We start from the raw sequence: 13,706 nt of genomic DNA, 5'->3' as shown, positions 1-13,706 counted from the left end.
CTTTGGCTGGGCGCAGTGTCTCAAGCCTGTAATCCCAGCACTTTGGGAGGCTGAGGTGGGCGGATCACGAGGTCAGGAGATCCAGACCATCCTGGCCAACACGGTGAAACCCCGTCTCTACTAAAAAAGTACAAAAAAAATTAGCCGGGCGTGGTGGCGAGCGCCTGTAGTCCCAGCCACTCGGGAGGCTGAGGCAGGAGAATGGCGTGAACCCGGGAGGCGGAGCTTGTAGTGAGCAGAGATTGCGCCACTGCACTCCAGCCTGGGCGACACGGTGAGACTCCATCACAAAAAAAAAAAAGAAAAGAAAACTGCTGGCTTTGGGCGAGCCCTACATAAATTCCTTGAGCCTCCATTTCTGGATCTGAAGATGAGAGGGATGCCATTCTTTCTCTCTCTTTCCATGGGGTTGAGAAGATTGGGAGATGCTTTCGGGACCTCATACAGCGTTGAGTTACTTAAGACACTCAACTGTTAGTGGAAGAAAGGAGGACAGGCAAAGAGACAACCCGTCAGACATTCGTGAAACACGTCTTCCAAACCGTAAATTGCTGTCCAAAAAGGAGCATAGTTGTCATTACTAACAGGGTGTGTATTTGAAAGGAGTTCAGACAGAGGATCTAGACTGCCTGGCCGTACTGGCTCCAGGCTTTCAGCAGGTGAATGAGCTATTGTGCCTCAGTTTTTCCGTCTGCAAACTGGGTATACAAATAGTATGCTTTTCATGGGGTCGTTGTGAGGATTAAAGGAATTTATACACAGAGTTCTTTTTTTTTTTTTTTTTTTTTTTGAGACGGAGTCTTGCTCTGTTGCCCAGGCTGGAGTGCAGTGGCACAATCTCGGTTCATTATAACCTCCGCCTCCTGGGTTCAAGCCATTCTCCTGTGTCAGCTTCCCAAGTAGCTGAGATTACAGGCACCCACCACCACGCCCAACTAATTTTTGTATTTTTAGTAGAGATGAGATTTCACCATGTTGGCCAGGCTGGTCTTGAACTCCTGACCTCAAGTGATCCGCCCGCCTCGGCCTCCCAAAGTGCTGGGATTACAGATGTGAGCCACTGTGTCCGGCACATAAAGCTCTTAGAACACAGCCTGAGTGTTCGTTGACACCGTTAATTTCTCCAGTGCCGGGAGAGGAGACAGGCTAGGGCTTCGTGGTTTCTGCCACAACACACCCGTTCCCTGAAGGAGGGAGTGGCGCCTGTCCCCCATCAGACACGGAGCCCTTAGATCCCACCTGCCACCCACGAGCCTCGTCCTCTGGGCCAAGACCAAGAGCCCCTCCCTGCTCTGCCTTTCTAACAGCTCATGCCCCAAAGGCAGAATCTGTGGGGCAGGGGCCCCCTTCCTGATGTGCCTGGCGCAGGTTCCCCCCTTCCCCAGCTCTCTCCTCCCGGGGCGGGTTCCCCCCTTCCCCGGCTATCTCCTCCCGGGGCAGGTTCCCCCCTTCCCCAGCTGTCTCCTCCCGGGGCAGGTTCCCCGCTTCCCCGGCTCTCTCCTCCCGGGGCAGGTTCCCCCCTTCCCCAGCTCTCTCCTGGGGCAGGTTCCCCCCTTCCCCAGCTGTCTCCTCCCGGGGCAGGTTCCCCCCTTCCCCAGCTCTCGCCTGGGGCAGGTTTCCCCCCTTCCCCAGCTCTCTCCTCCCAGGGCAGGTTCCCCCGCTTCCCTGGCTCTCTCCTCCCGGGTCGGGGTCCCCCCTTCCCCGGCTCTCTCCTCCCGGGGCGGGTTCCCCCCTTGCCCGGCTCTCTCCTCCCGGGGCAGGTTCCCCATCTTCCCCCAGCTCTCTCCTCCTGGGCCCCTGCTTGGCTCTTTCTTGAGCAGAGACCAGAAGGAGCAAAGGAAGAACTCGCTGGGAGGCCAGATCTGTGGTAGGAGGGCTCAGGAAGAGGAGTAGGACCCTCCACAGCCACAGCCTCAGAAGAAAACCTCAGAGTGAAAGAATCACACCCTTCCTCCTCTCCTCCCTGAGCTGGGAACCCCTGCACCCTCCCCACCCCTCAGCTAGGAGGAAGCTAAACCTTCTGCTCTTCGGGGTGGCCTCACAAAGGTGCCAGCTTGAAGGAGAAGAAATTCGTTGCCTCCATGCTCGCTTTCCTACTCCTGACCCCATTCCCACCGCTCCGCCCCAGCCTGTTTGCTTTCAGCTGAACACTTCCTGATATGCAAAGGGCTGGGTGTGTGCACCTAAAACCGTGTGCACACACGGGGCAGACGAGCCTCCACACAGAAGCCTCCGTCCTGGCCTCTGGAGTGCTTGTGGGGGTCATCTTCTGGGGCCCTCCTGCTTCCTGGTGGGCTCTGATTACAGGAAAAGCCTGGGAGCCTGGGCCGAAGTAGGGGGTGAAGGAAAAAAGACGAAGCCAAATGCATTGAAATTCTGGATCTCCTTGACACTGGGAACTGAGCTTGGGAACTGTGTCTTGCTACGCTGGGGCCACAGGGTGAGGCCACTCCCCAGAGCCCCTCCCACCGCTGGCCACGACTGGCCCTCCTGGGGTGGACTCCTTCTGGCCACGCTGCATCGCAGGCTCTTTATCTATAAAACAGGTGAATGAGGCCTTCCTCCCTGGGCTCCAGTGACGAGTGACTCGGGTGGCATGGCAGCAAGCATGCCAGGCCTTCTGGGGCAGGAGGTGGAGGAAGTGGGTACATTTCTTTCCCTTATTTCGAAAGGCCGGTCGCTGGGGGACAGAGCGGACAAACGGCTGTGTGAAGTCCCACTGGCATGTGAGAACCGGCCCAGGCCCGTCTTCCTGAGAAGCAGCTGGGCTGGGAGCCAGGGTCGAAGTCACTCACGGGTCCTCTCCGAGAACTCGAGTGGTGAAATGGAGAGCCGGGGCCTGCCCTTGTCCCTGCAGCAGGACTGGGGAGGAGGGGGTGCCCGAGTGGTGTGCTAGTGCTTTGGCAGAACGGCTGTGCCGTGCCAAAGCTCAGTGTGGGTCACCTTGCCTTTCAGTCCACGCTCCTGCCCCTGAGCCCATACGCAGGACTTCACCAGACACAAATAACGGCCTCAAGGGTCCTGGCCAGCCAAGGGCACACACCCAGCCCTGTCCCCTCCCCGCGAGTGAAATCAGGAGTAACAGCCAAGGTCCCCATCGTGTCATGAGAACCATCTGATGCCCCAAGCGCAGGCCCCGTCCTTGTGACTGGCTGTGGGTGAGCGTCCATTTCTTCCCCTTTTGCAGACGGGGTGGGAAGTTGAGGAGGAAGCATAACCATTGTGTCTTGTCTCCGTGTGGGTGGCAGATGAGCACGTCGTGGCTTCTGAGAAATCCCGTCTCCTTGGCCTTCCTGGGACTGCTGCCTTCCTGCTTCCCTTATTTCCCCCTCAGTGGGGACTGCGCCAAGGCAGGGACAAGAATTCTTGGGTTTGGGTACTCTGTGGCGACTCTGCGGGCTCCTCCGTGGGGTCCTGCGTTGAGGTGAAAAGGATAAACTCTTACGACGATGTCAATCCTGAAGCTAGTTCCATGTCCCTCATGGAGGGTGGGGAGTCCCCAAAGCTTTCAGCTCACCCACCTGGGCTTGGGGGGACACTCTTCCCTTGCTCCTGCCCCCCGGTGCCTTCTGTTTCCCTGACTGGCATGCCTCCCTACGCCCCCACTCCTCCACCTGCTCAGCTCTCCAAGGACCTGGTATGTCTGCCTCCTCCATGCAGCCCTCCAGGCTACTCCAGCACAACCTTGGAACCACGTGGTTGGTGCTTACAGTCGGTCGCATCGTCCATAGTCATTTCATCTGTGTTGGCCCATTTTGCCCAACTGGATTATAAAGGTCTCAGCCAGGCACGGTGGCTCACACCTGTCATCCCAGCACTTCAAGAGGCCGAGGCACGTGGATCACTTGAGGTCAGGAGTTTGAGACCAGCCTGACCAATATGGTGAAACCCCGTATCTACAAAAACTACAAAAACTAGCTGGGCGTGGTGGCGGACACCTATAATTCCAGCTACTCAGGAGGCTGAGGCAGGAGAATCGCTTGAACCTGGGAGGCGGAGGTTGCAGTGAGCCGAGATTGCACCATTGCACTCCAGCCTGGGCGAGAGAGCGAGACTCTGTCTCAAAAAAAAAAAAAAAAAGAATTGCAGTCTGGGACCATGATCGTGTACGCACTGACGGGAATGCCAGTAGGTAGTGCATGGCTGTATTATCCCAGTTTCACACATGAGGCTGCTGGTGACACGAAGCCCAGGGATGCTGAGTGATGTGCACACAGCAGAGCTGCGACTCAAGCCCACGCTGCCTGGCCTGCACCAGGTGGAACCCCATGCGCTTGCCTAGCAAGGACCGGACACCGAGGGGCCGTTGGTTCTAGAACGGTGAGGGTCAGCAGGAGGGGCCTGACCAGACACTGAGGGGCCGTTGGTTCTGGGACGGTGACGGTCAGAAGGAGAGGCCTGACCGGACACCGAGGGGCCGTTGGTTCTGGGACGGTGAGGGTCAGGAGGAGAGGCCTGACCGGACACCGAGGGGCCGTTGGTTCTGGGACGGTGAGGGTCAGGAGGAGAGGCCTGACCGGACACCGAGGGGCCGTTGGTTCTGGGACGGTGAGGGTCAGGAGGAGAGGCCTGACTGGACAGCGAGGGGCCGTTGGTTCTGGGACGGTGAGGGTCAGGAGGAGAGGCCTGACCGGACACCGAGGGGCCGTTGGTTCTAGCGCGGCAAGGGTCAGAAGGAGGGTCCTGCTTTGTCCTGCATGGATTGTTGGATCTGGGCTTTTTAGAGCTCGGAGGATGAAGGAGCCAGAAGGCAGAGCACCATCTGGGTGTCTGAGTAGATGAGATGACTTCTTCCAGTGAACATGGGTTCTGTCTCCATCAGAGTGAGGCGATATGTCTGAGTAGATGAGACTTCATCAGAATGAGGCGATGTGAGGCTGGAGTGAGGCTGGGCTGGGAGTTTGCCGTGGTTGGCTGGAGCTGGTGGTCATCGTTCAGAGGGAGCTGGCACTGGCTTTGGTGTTCCCTTCAGTGCAGCATTTTCAGCAGCGGAGTCACCCATTCTCTGCTAGAATGCTTCCCTTGTCGGAAAGCTCACTACTTAATCCTATGGGGGACAGCTCTAGTGAGCCCGAATCTGACCCCATAACTTTTCCCCACTGTTCCTGGGTCTGCAGAGCAATGCAGACTAAGTCTAAGCCTCGTTTTTGTTTTTGGAGACAGAGTCAGGCTCTGTCACCCAGGCTGGAGTGCAGTGGTGCAATCTTGGCTCACTGCAACCTCTGCCTCCTGAGTTCAAGAGATTCTCCTGCCTCAGCCTCCTGAGTAGCTGGGATTACAGGTGTGCACCACCACGCCCAGCTAATTTTTGTAGTTTTAGTAGAGACAGGGTTTCACCATGTTGGTCAGACTTGTCTTGAACTCCTGGCCTCAGGTGATCTACCTGCCTCGGCCTCCCAAAGTGCTAGGATGACAGGTGCGAGCCACTGTGCCCAGCCAAGTCTAAGCCTCTTTCCACGTGGCCTTCAGGTAGGTGAAGAACATCAACAGAATCCGACATGGCTGGCTGGGCGCGGTGGCTCACGCCCGTAATCCCAGCGCTTTGGGAGGCCGAGGTGGGTGGATCACGATGTCAGGAGATCGAGACCATCCTGGCTAACACAGTGAAACCCCGTCTCTACTAAAAATACAAAAAAAATTAGCCAGGCGTGGTGGCAGGCGCCTGTAGTCCCTGTTACTTGGGAGGCTGAGGCAGGAGAATGGCGTGAACCTGGGAGGCGGAGCTTGCAGTGAGCCGAGATCGCACCACTGCACTCCAGCCTGGGTGACAGAGCGAGACTCCGTCTCCAAAAAAAAAGAATCCGACGTGGCTGCTCTCCCTCTGGCCACCCTGCCCTTCCCTGCCACGCCTTCCCTGTATGGCAGGTTATCAGGCCCTGTCTCCTGCAGGGCCTTTGCAGTACAGCCTGGTCATCTTTGTTTTTTTTTTTTTTTCTGATTATTCATATTTATTCATTGTAGGTGATTTATAAAATGCAGAGAACCACACTGAGGAAATGCCTGCACGTCCCATTATCCCACAGTCCCACTGCTAGGCTGGAAGGTGATGGCATCAGCTCCCGGCCAGTGGTGGGGGTTGGTCTGTGTTATCTGCCACCTCACCGTCTACACTGGCAGGCCCTGGAGCATCTTGGTATAGACAGGCAGGCATTGAGAAAGAGTCTGAGAACTGGAGACCCCTGCCATGCGCAGTGGGAAGGGCCATCACGGTCGCTTAGCAATGTCTGCCACGGGGGTGGGATGGGGTGGGGGACACGTGAACGCCCATGTCTCTCCCTGTGCCAAGTGACGGGAACTTGGAATATCAGTGAGGCCAAGACTGGTCTTGAGTAACTTCGGGTCCCTACCCTCTGAGTCCTAGAACCACATTCTGTTTCTTGGAAGGAAACAGCTATAGGCTTGAGTTCCCTGTCAACCCTCCCTTCCACTGAAGTGTGACAAGGAGCTTATGACTCGGGGCACAGGCTATCGTGGAAGAAAGACGCGGATCCTGTTAACCCACTACAGGCTGCTGCTGAGCTCAGCTGCGTGGTAGGGGAGTGAGCCCCGGCACCACCCCTCGGGCCTGGCACAGCTGCCAGGCCAGGTTCCTGCTGTCGAGTGTGCGGCTTGTTGGGGCCTGTGGCAGTGGCTCCTTGATACAAAGCTCGCTTCAGTGCCCTGCCTTTGGCAGCCTTGTCTGGGCAAGACTTGGGTAGCGGGAAGGGCTAACGATCGGCCCCGGGGCCTGCCGACACTCTGGTTTGTTTACCCCCGACCTCTGCTCTTTCTTCCTCTGTTTCTCCCAGCCCATGAAACCCCTGAAGGCCACTGCCACCACCTCCCAGCCTGTGCTCACCATCCAGCAGATCGAGACCATTTTCTACAAGATCCAGGACATCTATGAGATCCACAAGGAGTTCTATGACAACCTGTGCCCCAAGGTGCAACAGTGGGACAGCCAGGTCACCATGGGCCACCTCTTCCAGAAGCTGGTGAGTCCGCCAGGGATGGAGGGTCCTCACGCAGGGCCTCAGTGGAGCCCATAGTGTTGCAGGAGCCTCAGGAGAGGACCGGGCAGCCCTCTCGGACTCCTTGAAGGCCTGAGACCTCTCCGAGTCCGGGAGGAACGCCTGGGCCTGTGTGTTACGGGGCGCCTGGGGCCGGGGCCTTGACTCTAGGCCTCCCCTGGTGCAGCCCTGGGAGCTTCTGGGGTGGTGGAGACGGGCTGTGTGGATAGGTCCTTCTAGGGGTGGTGGAGACGGGCTGGGTGGAGACGAGCACTTCTAGGGGTGGTGGAGACGGGCTGGGTGGAGACGGGCACTTCTAGGGGTGGTGGAGACGGGCTGGGTGGAGACGGGCACTTCTAGGGGTGGTGGAGACGGGCTGTATGCATAGGTCCTTCTAGGGGTGGTGGAGACGGGCTGTGTGGAGACAGGCACTTCTAGGGGTGGTGGAGACGGGCTGTGTGGATAGGTCCTTCTAGGGGTGGTGGAGACGGGCTGTGTGGATAGGTCCTTCCAGGGGTGGTGGAGACGGGCTGGGTGGATGGGCACTTCTAGGGGTGGTGGAGACGGGCTGTGTGGATAGGTCCTTCTAGGGGTGGTGGAGACGGGCTGTGTGGATAGGTCCTTCTAGGGGTGGTGGAGACGGGCTGTGTGGATAGGTCCTTCTAGGGGTGGTGGAGACGGGCTGTGTGGATAGGTCCTTCCAGGGGTGGTGGAGACGGGCTGTGTGGATAGGTCCTTCCAGGGGTGGTGGAGACGGGCTGGGTGGATGGGCACTTCTAGGGGTGGTGGAGACGGGCTGTGTGGATAGGTCCTTCCAGGGGTGGTGGAGACGGGCTGTGTGGATAGGTCCTTCCAGGGGTGGTGGAGACGGGCTGGGTGGATAGGTCCTTCTAGGGGTGGTGGAGACGGGCTGTGTGGATAGGTCCTTCTAGGGGTGGTGGAGACGGGCTGTGTGGATAGGTCCTTCCAGGGGTGGTGGAGACGGGCTGGGTGGATAGGTCCTTCCAGGGGTGGTGGAGACGGGCTGGGTGGATAGGTCCTTCCAGGGGTGGTGGAGACGGGCTGGGTGGATGGGCACTTCTAGGGGTGGTGGAGACGGGCTGGGTGGAGACAGGCTGGGTGGATGGGCACTTCTGTGGGAGCACCTTCTCTCTCCCGGAGGGTGCTCCGTCTTTCCCGGACGGTGCTCCCTCTCTCTCCCGGAGGGTGCTCTGAGGAACCAGCCCTGGAATGAAGGCTCCTTGCTGGGCTTCAGTCTCCTGTCCCTCAGTGAACAGAGGGGCACATGCCGGGTTGGGGGCATGAGGACTGCTCCCGTGAGACCTCGGGTCTGTAGAAGGAAGCAGTTGGGCACACTGGCCGATGATCCTCTCCTGAGGTCCCAAGAGCAGGAAGCACTGAAGCCCAGCCCTGCTCACCACTGCAGGGTCGCGAGCGGCAGGAGCGGGTGGGTTAACATGCAGACTTCGTGTTGGGAAACGTTCACAGAAGTCTTCTGGTTCCCTGTGCTTCTGTGACACCCTCTCCCCCAGCTCTGCCCCGTCTCTGGCTGTGTCCCCTGGAGGACCCCCAGGTCAGACTCATGGAGCCCCCTCCCCAGCTCTCCTACGTAACGTCTGACAGCCCAGCAGGCAAGAGGGAGACTGGGAGTCCAGGCCGCGGTTCTTCTCTGGGTGTGACTGGCCAGAGGACATTGTCCTCCTCCCCTGCCCTGTTCTCTGGGTGTGAGTGGTGAGAGGACCTTCTCCTCCCCTGCCCTGTTCTCTGGGTGTGAGTGGCGAGAGGACCTTCTCCTCCCCTGCCCTGTTCTCTGGGTGTGAGAGGCTGGAGGCCTCCTCCCCTCCCCTGCCGTGTTCTGGCGGAATGGACAGGGCTCTGCCTTTCTCACGCTGGAGAAGACTCTCCCTCTCCTGCTTGGACACTCCTAGGACCTCTAGCTGAGTGTGTTCAGAGCTGAGCTCCCTGCCTGCGGCGTCACCTGCTCCGCTTCCTGTCTTTACTTCACCGAGTGCTTCAGACTCTTTCTGGCTGCACCCCCTCCCACCCCGTCCTGTGGAGTCCACTTTTTGGCCGTTGCTCACAGCCGCCTTTTCCTCTTCTTGGCCACCCGTGGCCCTCACCTGGACAGCTGCGTATCCTCCTGTGTGGCTCCTGCCTCCAGGCCCACTCACCTCCCACCTCCACCTCTCCTTAGAGGGGAGAGAGTCACTGAAACCTCGACGGCCCCTTCAGCGGATCCCCACGGCCCTCAGATGAAGGTCAGGCTCCGAGGAATGGCTCGAGAGACCCTTTGCACGCTGACCCGTGTCCAGCCCCGGCCTTGGCAGCTTCCTCCCCGCACCTCTGTGCTCCTGACACTGGACTTTCTGTTCTCAGTTCCCAGGGCAGGCACTTTCTTAACTCTTGGTACTTGAGGCCCCGTGTGCCTGAAACGTCCTTCCCCCTCTCGTCTGGCCTCCCCTGGTCAGTTCCCAGCTTAGAAGGGACCTCTTCCGAGAAGGCTTTCCAAGTAGCCAAATGCAGGCCTTGTGCCAGTCCTCGTAGTGAGCACTAGTAACTGCCTGACTCCCCCAAACCACAAGCTGCAGGAGGACGGACTGCATTTCCTTTTTTTGTTGAGACGGAGTCTCACTCCTGTTGCCCAGGCTGGAGTGCAGTGGCGTGATCTCGGCTCACTGCAACCTCCTCCTCGCAGGTTCAAGTGATTCTCCTGCCTCAGCATCCCGAGTAGCTGGGATTACAGGTGCCCGCCATCACACCCGGCTAATTTTTGTATTTTTAGTAGAGACGGGGTTTCGCCATGTTGGCCAGGCTGGTCTCAAACTCCTGACCTCAGGCGATCCGCCTGCCTCGGCCTCCCGAAGTGCTGGGATTACAGGCGTGAGCCACCACGCCTGGCCTACATTTCCTTCTTCTTAGACTCCCAGAACCAGCCCAGTGGTCACTGCTTGAATGAGTGAATGCACCGTGACCTTGACCACTGGGCCTCGGGAGAACTTGGAAGGGCATGGAGGGAGACGTCGCAGGGCCTGAGATTTCTGTCCTGAGAGTCCTGTTTCTCAAGCACAGCTTCTAGAGCCGTGTCACAAAGTGGGCTTGAATCCCAGCGCTGCCAGATTAAACCTGCAACTGGGCAACTTACCCAACCGCTCTGAATCAGCTTCCTCATCTGTAAAAAACAGGATAGTAACAGTATTTACCTCATTGGGTGATTTTGAGGAGTTAATATCTGAAAACTGCATGGGGCTGAGTGTGGTGGCTGACGCCTGTAATCCCAGCACTTTGGGAGGCTGAGGCTGGAAGATCACTTGAGGCTTAGAGTTCAAGACCAGCCTGGGCAACATAGCAAGACCCTATCTCTACCAAGAAATAGAATAGGCCTGACTGAGCGTGGTGGCTCACGCCTATAATCCCAGCACTTTGGGAGGCTGAGGTGGGTGGATCGTGAGGTCAGGAGTTCGAGACCAGCCTGGCCTACATGGTGAAACCCCATCTCTACTAAAAATACAAAAAAATTAGCAGGGTATGGTGGCATGCACCTGTAGTCCCAGCTACTCAGGGGGCTGAGGCGGGAGAATCGCTTGAACCTGGGAGGCAGAGGTTGCAGTGAGCCAAAACCACGCCATTGCACTCCAGCCTGGATGACAGACTGAGACTCTGTCTCAAAAAACAAACAAACAAACAAACAAACAAAAAAACAATGGCTGGGCACAGTGGCTCACGCCTATAATCCCAACAACACTTTGGGAGGCCAAGGCGGGCGGATCACCTGAGGTCAGGAGTTCAAGACCAGCCTGGCCAACATGGTGAAACCCCGTTTCTACTAAAAATACAAAAATTAGCCGGGCATGATAACACGCACCTGTGATCCCAGCTACTACTCGGGAGGCTGAGGTGGGAGAATCGCTTGAACTCAGAGGTTGTAGTGAGCCGAGATCATGCCACTCCACTCCAGCCTGGGCGACAAGAGCAAGACTCTGTCTCAAAAAAAGAAATAGAATAAAATAAAGTAAAAGAAAAAGTGCTTGGAACAGGGCCTGGAACATCATAAATTAATAAGTACTCAATAACTGGTCATTATCATCAGTGCCATTATTATTATTATTATTATTATTATTATTATTATTATTATTAAATTGGGAAGAGGCACCCTGGAAGGTATTCTTTCAAGGGAATGCCACACTCTGGTTCTAGCAGACCTACCTGCTCCCTCCGGTTCAGGGATGGTGAACACCTGTCATCACTGCCTGCTCACCTGAGCTGAGTGGCCTGGGGGGCATCCTCTCCTCATCCCTCAGGAGGGTAGAGGAGAGCAAACCTAGGGTTGCTGGAAACGCTGTCACAGTTTATCTTTGTCACTTGGACCTGGCTGTCCCCGGTTCTGGTCTCGGCTCCACAGGCCTGGCCGTGAATCTGCTACCCACCACTTTCCCTCCCCAGCATCGTGAACTGATGCCTGAGGCCCCTGGGGCTGCAGGTTTGGGAGGGCCCAGGGGGAGCCGGGCCAGGTCTGGCATCCGGAGGTGGTTTATTTTCAGCCGAAGACTCTGGGTATTTGATTATTCGTTACTGAGAGAAGGGAATTAGCGTCTCTGCTGTTTGTTTTATGAGATCAGTCCAGTGCCAGTCTGCTGTTTCCAGGCAACCTGCACTTCCCAGTTAATGAACCTGCCAAGCCAGGCCTCGGGCCCTACAGCCTGGGGTGACTGTGGCAGCGGCAGTCCCTGAGATTACCGTGACCCTGGACGCAGGCCTCTGCACGGCTGGCTCCTGCCCCTGGCTCCTGGGAGGGTGGTGTGCCAACCCGGGCCTCCGGGCTTTTTCCTTCTTGTGGGAAAGGGGGCAAGAGGAGCCTTTTCCTGGAAGAATATCGGTGATCTGACTTTGGCTTAGGCAGCGACTGTCTAGCACGCCTTGTGTAGCGTGGGCATTGATGGACCAGGCCTCAGTACTCCCTGGAAAAGGAAATAAACTCCCTCCCTTCTGGCCCCGCTCCCTTTTAGGGTCAGGCCCCACCCCCTTTTAAAACTCAGGCCCTGCCCTCTTTTAAAAGTCTGGCCCCGCCCCCTTTTAAAGTCCAGCCCTTCTGCAGCTGAGACCTGAATGCTCTGGCCTTGGCGTCACGCCAGGCGTCCCCACTCGCGCTCCCCTCTGACTTTTCCAGATGCCCCCCCGCTCCCCTGCCCCACCAGCTTCCTCAAAGGGCTCTGCCTCTGTACTGGGAGGCTCCAGGCTCAGCCGATGCTGCGGCCAGCCTGCCCCCACCCCTACCCCCGACCCCAGCCTCTGTGGGTCCTTGGGGAGCATGAGGATCCTGCAGAAAGCAGAGTGGTCCGGGGTGGGGGTCCACAGCAGCCCACTTCCCCCAGCACTTTGGTGGGAAGCAGACACCCCTGAGGAAGCCAGGCAGCAGCTGTATCCCCCTTGCTGCTGTATTGAAAAACATTTAAACCAGAAACTCCAAAGAATAACAGCAGAACCTTCTAATGAAGAAAATACAGCGTCACACATGAAGGTGGAGTCTCCCCTCCCTCCTCCCTCTTGAAGCAGCTACTGGCATGAATTTGGTGGATAGCCTTCCAGACTGCAGTTTGTGTGTTTACTACATATCTGTATCTATTTTGGGTTGGCCTGTACTTAAAAAAAAAAAAAAGGTCTTGCTATGTTGTCCAGGCTGGACTTGAACTCGGGCTCAAGTGATCCTCCCACCTCAGTCTCCCAAGTAGCGAGGGCTATAGGTGTGTGTACCACAGCTCCCAGCTGCAGGTACTTTAAAAATATGTCTAAGCCAGGTGTGGTGGCTCACGCCTGTAATCCCAACACTTTGGGAGGCCGAGGCGGGTGGATCACCTGAGGTCAGGAGTTCAAGACCAGCCTGACCAATATGACGAAACCCTGTCTCTACTAAAAATACAAAAACTAGCCGGGTGTGGTGGTGCGTGCCTGTAGTCCCAGTTAGTCAGGAGGCTGAGGCAGGAGAATCGCTTGAACCCAGGAGGCGGAGTTTGCAGTGAGCCGAGATCGCGCCAGTGCACTCCGGCCTGGTTGACAGAGCGAGACTCCATCTCAAAAAAAAAAAAAAAGGTGTATAAGTATACGCGTATATCATATTTTACAGTTCAACCCATGTTTGCTTTGGAGCTTGTCAGCAATGCTATGTGTAAATCGGGTGCATCCATGTTCATGGCTGTGTGCGCGGCTTCCCCCGTTTGTGAGCATTTGTTACCAGTCCCTCCACTATGAGGAGGAAAAGTGAGATGGTGAACACCCTTGAGTCCCCTGGAGCACACACATAGGCCATTTGCTCCAGAGCACTGCTGTCTAATGGAAATAGCTTATGAGCCACATACATCATTTCACATTTTCTAATATCCACCTTTTTTTTGTTTTTTTGAGATGGGGTCTTGCTCTTGTCACCCAGGCTGGAGTGCAGTGATGCAATCTGGGCTCACTGCAACCTCCACCTCCTGGGTTCAAGCGATTCTCCTGCCTTGTCCTCCCAAGTAGCTGGGACTACAGATGCGTGTCACCACGCCCGGATAATTTTGTATCTTTAGTAGAGACAGGGTTTCACCATTTTGGCCAGGCTGGTCTCGAACTGCCAACCTTAGGTGATCTGCCCGCCTCGGCCTCCCAAAGTGCTGGGATTACAGTTGTGAGCCACCGTGCCTGGCCCCTAATACCCACATTTTTAAAAGTAAAAATAGGCAGGTGAAA

General features: G+C 56.8%; 1 protein-coding gene across 5 annotated transcripts in view; it reads left to right on the top strand.

The window, feature by feature from the left end:
- ABR (ABR activator of RhoGEF and GTPase) overlaps positions 1–13,706 on the top strand; it is a 223,396-nt gene that overhangs the window by 125,958 nt on the left and 83,732 nt on the right. For all 5 annotated transcript variants that reach the window (XM_055367089.2, XM_055367092.2, XM_055367090.2 and 2 more), the window contains one exon: positions 6,789–6,974. In XM_055367089.2, coding sequence (XP_055223064.2) covers positions 6,789–6,974 — 186 coding nt within the window. The remainder of the gene's footprint in view (positions 1–6,788; positions 6,975–13,706) is intronic.

This window comes from Gorilla gorilla, chromosome 19 (genome assembly GCF_029281585.2).
Source record: "Gorilla gorilla gorilla isolate KB3781 chromosome 19, NHGRI_mGorGor1-v2.1_pri, whole genome shotgun sequence".
In the NCBI taxonomy this organism is placed as follows: Eukaryota; Metazoa; Chordata; class Mammalia; order Primates; family Hominidae; genus Gorilla; species Gorilla gorilla.
The sequence above is the reverse complement of the archived record's forward strand: the minus strand, read 5'-3'. Positions and strand labels throughout refer to the sequence as shown.